Below are 8,673 nucleotides of genomic sequence, written 5' to 3' on the forward strand. Positions count from 1 at the left end.
ATGCTTCAAATTCTCCTCTTAGAGTTTGAAGACGTACCTTCTTAACTTGTTCCGCTCCCTTGTAAGATGTCTGAAGCTTCTCCCATGCTTCTTTGGATGTCTTTGCTCTAGCAACCTTCTCAAATATATCTTCATCTAATCCTTGATAGATTAGACAGAGAGCCTTCTTGTCTCTCTTCCTTGAATCTCTCAAACCATCCTTTTGTTTTTGAGATAAACCACCATCATTCTCCGGTTCAACGAAGCCTTTCTCGACTATCTCCCACACATCATGTGCTCCTAAGATAGCCATCATCCTAAGACTCCAATTGTCATAGTTACGGTTGGATCCAGATCGATAGCTGCTAGGGGGAAGAAAGGTTCAGAAATAACACGTAAGAAACTGTTGGAATGAAAAACTTTATAAAGATGGAGAAGGTGTTTAAGTGTTTGAAGAAAAAGAAGTTTTGTGAAGAAGAAAGATTATATAACTTAGAAGAGGATTTTATTACTTGTTACAAACTTGGATTATTTCTTGGTGATACAAAATGAAAGGGGAGTGGAGGTATTTATAGTCTCCAAAATACAAAATATCTTACATATTTTGATCCTAAATCTAGAGAATTCTACCATAATATCTAAGATTTTTTATTATAATTATCTAGATAATTCTATGAGAATATCTAGATTTTTATTCTAAGGAGGTGGAAGATAATTCTAGATATTGGACTAAGTTTGGACTAAAATGATTAGTAAATTATTAGCCCAAAATGTGATCCAAATCAAGTTTAACTTTCAACAGAAACTAAGTGTTGTTGGGTTCAGAGGTCGGTCTTCTGCGGCTAGACCCTCCTCTTAATTACATGCTGTTTGACTTGGGAAAGTTAAAAAGTCAGTAGATTATGGTCGGATTATGATTGAATGTGTGTTAAAGATGAATCATAACATGTTCTTTCTTCTACGAATTTCATATCGAGAGAAGAAATTCTCTTTTGCCTTGACAGAAACTCAAGATGGGAAGGTCAAGCCCGCCTTGACAGAAACTCTTGCCTAAAAATTGGCAAGAGTATTGGAGACTTATGGATATATATCCAGGTTGAAGTAGAGATGGTCTAGAGACATAATTTACATGCATCATTGTATCATTGTGATGTTACCAAAGCTGTTGGTGTCCTCAAGTATACAGCTTTTCTATTTATTCAAAATGTGTATTGCTGCTTTAAAGGAATGTAAATTTAAATGATAATTAATTTTATATTTTCAGATGCACACTAAAATTTAGGTTGTCTTTATATCATTCACTCATTTAGTTATCTGTCCACAAAGTTGGTTAAAACATAATATAGTCTCAAAAATATAGTTGTTTAAGAAAATGTTTCAAATGTATATGCATGCTACCAAATTCCAGAATAAAAACTATAGCATTATCCTATATATAAATTAATATGGAATAAAAATCTATATTTCAAAAAAAAAATCTATATTTTTATAATAAAAATAAAACCCGCCATATAAAAACTTGACAAAAATATATAAACTTGAGCAACCTATTGAGATCATCATCTGAAAGAACTTACTTTGAATAATCATGTAACATATATCTTAAAACACATTAAGGTATAATAATTTATATGCATCATTGTGATGTTACCAAAGCTATTGGTGTCCTCAAGTATACAACTTTTCCATTATATTCATAATATATACTGCTGCTTTGCAACCAACCTAGCGTTTACGTAATAGAAAGTATAGATGTATGTAACACATTTTACAGGAATCTGTAAAAATTAAAAGTATCAGTGCATTGATTTACGGTCATAAATGTCTACATTAAATTGTTTTTTAAAAAAAATATATATATATACATAAAAAGTTGATAAATTTGATAACTATTACTATAGTTAAGCTAAAGCAAACATTAAACGAAAGCAAAATAATAGTCTCTTATAAAAATTTAATAATTAATACGTACGGTTTTTTAAATAAATAGATAAATTGTTTTAGTAAAAAATATACAAATTAATTTTTATTTCAGTTAAGAATAAGTTAAACATATTAAGTACTTTGCACATTATTTATTTCCCGCCCGACGGGCCTATACTAGTAGTTCATAATCCATTGAATTGGGCTCTATCCTGAATTGAAGTTTTTTTATATTTACAGATTTTTGTTAGACTTATTAAGGATACATCAGTTATTTATAATAAAAATATCAAACAAATAGAAACATGACTGGAATAATATTCATTACTAGATGATTTTTCCGTGCCCATGCACGTATATAAATATTTCTAAAGTAAATATACTACAATAATTTATTGCTATTTACTTTTAATTTTAAATTAATTTATAATTGATATGCATCATTTATATTAATAATATTATATTACTTTAATTATACATATGATTTTATATATGTTCTATCTAATTGGTTTTGTTGTTTTACAGTCGATTTAATTATAATTTGGGTAAATTAGATTGCATCTCTGAATTCAACTATAATATTTTTTATTCTATATATTAAAATTTTGATTAATTTATTATTTGCATTTATGTGGTTGTTGTCTTAGATATGTAAATATATTTTATGAAGATTATGTATAACTTAAGATATATTGTGCTTAGAATGAAATAAAAATAAATAAAGTGTCTGATTCCAAATTACATAAATTAATAAAACGATAATACTCTGAAGTCTCATACATATATATAAATTTTACAAAAGAACTAAATTGTAACAGTTTATTAATATTTTAATTTCATTTTAATATGTTTTGAGTTGTCTTATGATTTATATTTATAAAATAAATTACTATTCTTATAAAATTATATATATTTATCTTAGTTATATCTATATTGAGTTACATATATTCTTTTAAATTCAAAATGAAGTATAATTATTATTTTTATTATAATAAAGTCAAATCAAATCAATTTTATTTATCTTTTAATTGTGCATGTATTTTCATAATATTTATCAAATTATATGTTGATGTTTTTAAAAAATATTAGAAAATAAAGTTATGATCAATAGGAAGTTACATGCATAACTAGCTGATACATTTTTGAAAGCTTATGAACACATATCAATATTTACAATACTTAAAATATTTTATAAATTATATATAACTTTATGCATTTGATTTATTTATGGAAACCGAAATTTATTTTAAACAATCTTAAAACTGAGAATTCAGATTTTCTTTGGTATTTTAATTATGGTTCTATTAAGTTTTACAAACATGAAAACATAAAATTTAAAATAAAATTTAATATTAAGAAAAAAATAACTTTAACAATGATAAAATATAACATATCTACCTCATTAAACTATTTTGTAAATATTTGATCAAACAATTTTTATTTTTATTTTTTATTTTAAATTTTTATTTTAATTTTTTTAATATCTCTTAAAAATAATCAGTAAACAAAATTGTGAATTTATTTGAAAATAATATTATATAAGTAAAATATAATTTTTCGATATATTTTTGCTGTAATTGGAAAATATTATAGTCAACTAAATATATGAAAATTAAATATAACATTTCAATATTACTAATTATAAACTATTTTAGTCAATTAAACATATATCAGCTTTAATTATTTTATGTAATCATATACGAAAAATAGATAGATATATAAAAATATTTCAATTACTTTGATTTTTTTTTGTATTGTTTAAAATTATGTCTTAAAAGATATAATATTTCTTTTTCTAATATCAAGATTATCTGTGTAAATTGTTTTTAATGAAATCACATTATATACAAATTTATATTTATCATATAAGAAAATATAGATATAAAGAAATATTTTATTAATTCAAAAGTATATTTTATGTTATTTAAAAATATTTTTTAAATGTAATATTACTATTTTGTGAACTTTCCTTTTTTATGAAATAATATTATATATACATATATTTTCGTTTTACAATTCTTTTTTTTTTAACTTTATACACAATTTATTTTTTTAATTATATGTGTATATTTTTTGGAAAAAGTTTAAAGGAAATAATATTTCTTTTTCTAATATCAAGATTATCTGTGCAAATTGTTTTTAATGAAATCACATTATATACAAATTTATATTTTTCATCTAAGAAAATATAGATATAAATAAAGTATTTTATTAATTCAAAAGTATATTTTATGTTATTTAAATATATTTTTTAAATGTAATATTACTATTTTGTGAACTTTCTTTTTTTATGAAATCTTATTATATATACATATATTTTCGTTTTTCAATTCTTATTTTTTAACTTTATAAAAAATTTCCTTTTTTTATTATATGTGTATAATTTTGGAAATTTTATAAAAGAAAACTAAATAAAAAAATTAAATAATAGTATTTTAAATGTAAATTAATTCATTAAGGGTATCAATGTAATCAACCATCGTGAGAGTTAACGTGAGAGCGACACATAGGAAATTTACTTCTCAAATAATATTATATATTACCTTGAATTTTTTTGTATTGTTTAAAATTATATCTTAAAAAAATAATATTTGTTTTTCTAATATCAAGATCTTCTGTGTAAATTGTTTTAAATGAAATCAAATTATATACAAATTTATATTTTTCATCTAAGAAAATATAGATATAAAAAAGAATTAATAAAAAGTATATTTTATGTTATTTAAAAATATTTTTTAAATGTAATATTACTATTTTGTGAATTTTCTTTTTTTATGAAATCATATTATATATACACATATTTTTTTGTTTTTCAATTATTTTTTTTGAACTTTATAAAATATTTCCTTTTTTATTATATGTGTAAAATTTTTAAAAGGAAACTAAATAAAAAAATAAATAATAGTATTTAAAATGAAATTAATTCATTAAGGGTATCAGTGTAATCAATCATCTTGAGAGTTAACGTGAGAGCGACATATAGGAAAGTGACTTCTCAAATAATATTATAGAGATATGATAAAGCATATATAACTAGGGTTATAGGGGATTAGGGTTTAAAAGTTAGAATTTATGGTCTGCGATTTATGGTTCAAAGAATAAAGTTTAGAGTAATAATAAATTTAAATAAATATATTTGTTAATATTTAAAGAATATTTTTATATTAAATGAATAATTCGTTAAAGATAACTTAGTTTTCTAGATTAATATTTATTTAGATGGTATTTTACAGTAAAAAATATTTAGGGAAATTTCAATTTTATCACACCATTAATGAATGACTATTTTCACAAATATCCTAAATTTGTGATAAAATAACACTAAGCTAATTTTTTAAAGTATTTATAGAAAATTTATAACCCAACCTCAACCCCTTAATACCAAACACTAAACAATAATAACTAAAACCTCTCAAATGTAAGTATATATTTTGATTGGTGGTATATTGTTCAGAAATGCTTCAAACTACAAGCCTATCCCCCTGGTCACAAGCTATATCACACAAATACGGTTTCTCAACAAAGGACTTCTAGTCAAGCTGGTACTCAATCACGAGGACAATCATTTCCTCCCCAGAACAAGAATTTGTTTCGTTCATCTTTAGAATTATCAACCTATAGCTGATGTGGATCTTATCAATTTGAAATTCAACTCCTGCTTCAGCTATTCATTTTGGAAGACCAAATTTCATTCCTGTAAACCACGAAAATCAGTATATTATTAAGGGAATTAATATATGACTAAAGCGAACAACAAATGGTTATCAACCAAAACACAGAATACCATGTTTCATAACTGCCAAGCAATCAAACACCGTCAACAACTAGCTCAAAACAAACACAAAAATAACTAAAGTGGTTTCTTACATCATATGCAATCACTTTTACCCGAAAAAACTAAGTGACATACGGGCATAATCTTTTTACAAATATATATTAGTTTATATCTTAAAAATTTCAAAACTAGTATTATAATATATGATAAAGTTTTTCACCAAAATATATATATTTATTATTGTGTTGAACTTTTTAAAACATTCACATATTAGAAATATTTTAGAAAATATTTTTATACAAATGTTTTTGCTTTTAATATGTCTTACTTTTATTTACTCTTATAATAGAAAATATTATTTTCAGATAACAACACATTATATATAAGAATTATCTAATTTTTTAAAATACATTTTAATTTTTTTTGACAATTTCATTATATTATTTATAATCAGTTATCTAATATAATAAATCTAATATTATTAATATAAATTTGTATTTAATTATATAATAAATGCCTATAAAATTCATTAAGGTTATCATGATTTTAACCGCTCTAACTTCTAACAAGAAAGATCATACGCAAAAAATCATTTATCAAATAATAGTATAGATATGCGAAACCAATCACATAAGTCTACAATATGAGAGTTTCACTGATATTGAAACAAAAACATAACAAATGAGGATCCGAGAAACCTAAACTTATATCGGTATATTACATAAAAATTGTTGATATTTAACCAATATTATACTTCTAGAGAATAAAAATAAACAAAATTGAAAAAACTATATCAAAAGGGGATATCAAACCCCTAATCTTCATTTTCGAAGAGGATGACATGTGTTTGAGGGGAAGAACGAAAGGAGTAGGGCCAATGGTCACTACCACCGAGGATATAAGCTTGTTCCGACACCAAGTATCTTAGTTTTTCACCGACGGAGAGAAAGAGGATAACGGAGAGAGAATAAATTTTTAAGGGGAAAGAGGGAAGACGGCGAGATACGACGATGACTAAGAGTTAGGCGAAGATACCCGGAGAGAATGTAATCGGGGAGCATGCGAAAACGACAATCGCATTCCATTTTCGATGAAGAGGTGAACAAGTGAGATAAATTTGGCCGATTTTTTAAACTTATTTGTCTTTACGTAATGTAAAAAAAAATATAAGGAAAATAATTTGTAAAATTTATTTAACAAATATTTTTAGTAAAGTTTTGAACTAAATAATTAGAGGGGTTCATTTGAGTTAACATTAATAATATTTTAAGTAGACAATATTCTCCAAATCAGTTCTAAGTGGACAATAGTTCAGTTTTTAATCCCTTTTTAACAAAATTCCCTAAAATTTATCATAAATTTATAATTCTCGTTTATCACACTAAAAATATAGATGTAATCAAATAATTTTAAGTTATCACCTTCAAACCTAATATAAATATTATAGATATTTTTTTGTTTTTTTATGTTAATGTATGAAATTCATATTCATTTATTTTATTTTTATTTGTTTTTATTCTATTCATTAAGAAGTAAAATATATAAATTTTATTTAAATGTTTAGGTTTAATGGTTAAATATACTTAATTAATCTAACTAAAACACACTTCAGTTTTTCGATTTTGTTCGGTTTATTAAACCGAACCATTTGGTTTGGGTTGATAAAATCTGGAACCAAATGGTTTATACATATACTTTGGCTCGGTTTGGGTTTGGAAGGGTCGGTCTGGTTTGGTTCAGTTCGATTCCGTTTTTCCCCACCTCTAGATATAATCATCCATTTTACGAAAAATTACCTGTTTCTTCTTGATTTTCACTGGAGCAATGAAGATCATAGTAGGGGACATGTACGGTTTTTTATAACTCTAAGTCCTTGATGCCATGTGTTAGGATTTTTCTTAGGGGTGTTCAATCCGGATATCGGTTCGGTTTCGGTTCGGTTTTTTCGGTTTTTCGGTGTTTCAGTTTTTAAAAAATACCTACCATATTAAAACCATATTTAATATGGTTTGGTTCGGTTTATATACCATCGGTTTTTGGTTTATTCAGTTTTATACCAAAAAACCGTAAATATATTTATCTTTTAAAATATTTTGTGAATTTTACTTTATAAGATTAGATATCGGCTTTAAATCTAATTATAACATGGGGGATATTTTGGTTTTTAAATAATCTATTTTTATTTTACTATTTAAATAATCAGTAAACATATTTATTTAATAACAGTAATAGTTTTATGGAATAAAAGTAAGAAATATCAGTAATCAATAATACTATTAAACAAAAAAGTAAAAAATATGTTTTTTTTTAATTTGATAAAAAAAAATTAGAACTTAAAATAAAATATAAAATAACTAAAATAAACATTTAAGTAGGAAGATCATACCAATAAAATAAATTAGGTATATATTATTAATTATATTATATAATTTACATATACTTATACTTTATATTTTAATTGATCGGTTTATTCGGTTTATTCGGTTTGATCGGTTTATATACCAAACCATATCCATATACCACGGTTTCTTAAAAATGATATCCATTCGGTATTATATTCGGTACTACCAAATTCAAACTATTTTTCTATTTCGGTTCGGTTTGGTTTTAATTGGTTCGGTTTTATCAGATTGAACACTCCTAATTTTTCTTTCCAAACAAAATAGAATCAGAAATTATGCTAAGTGTTTCTGCGTTTTGCTCCCTACTTCTCTATAATTCATTTAGACAAATTTTACATCAATCCCTTTCTTCTTCTTATTCTTGTGGCTTTGCGGTTACTTACAAAACAATGGCTGTGGTTATAAACAAAACATAGATATTTAAATCGTTCCATCCCTGTCAGTTTGTTTTGAAATATATATTGTCTTCTTCCCATTATTATTTGAGCATCCTTTATAGGAGAATTGCCAAGTGTGACTAAAAACTTGGAGTCAAACCCAAAACAATAAACTTGGAGTCAAACCCAAAACAATACCCCAACTTGGGTCAAAGGC

General features: G+C 24.3%; 1 protein-coding gene across 1 annotated transcript in view; it reads right to left on the bottom strand.

Annotated features, from left to right (window-relative positions):
- LOC106320872 (uncharacterized mitochondrial protein AtMg00810-like) overlaps window positions 1-292 on the bottom strand; it is a 2,882-nt gene extending 2,590 nt beyond the window's left edge. The window contains exon 1 of the mRNA XM_013759225.1: window positions 38-292. Within this exon, the coding sequence (XP_013614679.1) occupies window positions 38-292 (255 nt within the window). The remainder of the gene's footprint in view (window positions 1-37) is intronic.
- Between the last annotated feature and the right edge of the window lie 8,381 nt (window positions 293-8,673).

The sequence above is a fragment of the Brassica oleracea genome, unplaced genomic scaffold (assembly GCF_000695525.1).
Source record: "Brassica oleracea var. oleracea cultivar TO1000 unplaced genomic scaffold, BOL UnpScaffold01100, whole genome shotgun sequence".
In the NCBI taxonomy this organism is placed as follows: Eukaryota; Viridiplantae; Streptophyta; class Magnoliopsida; order Brassicales; family Brassicaceae; genus Brassica; species Brassica oleracea.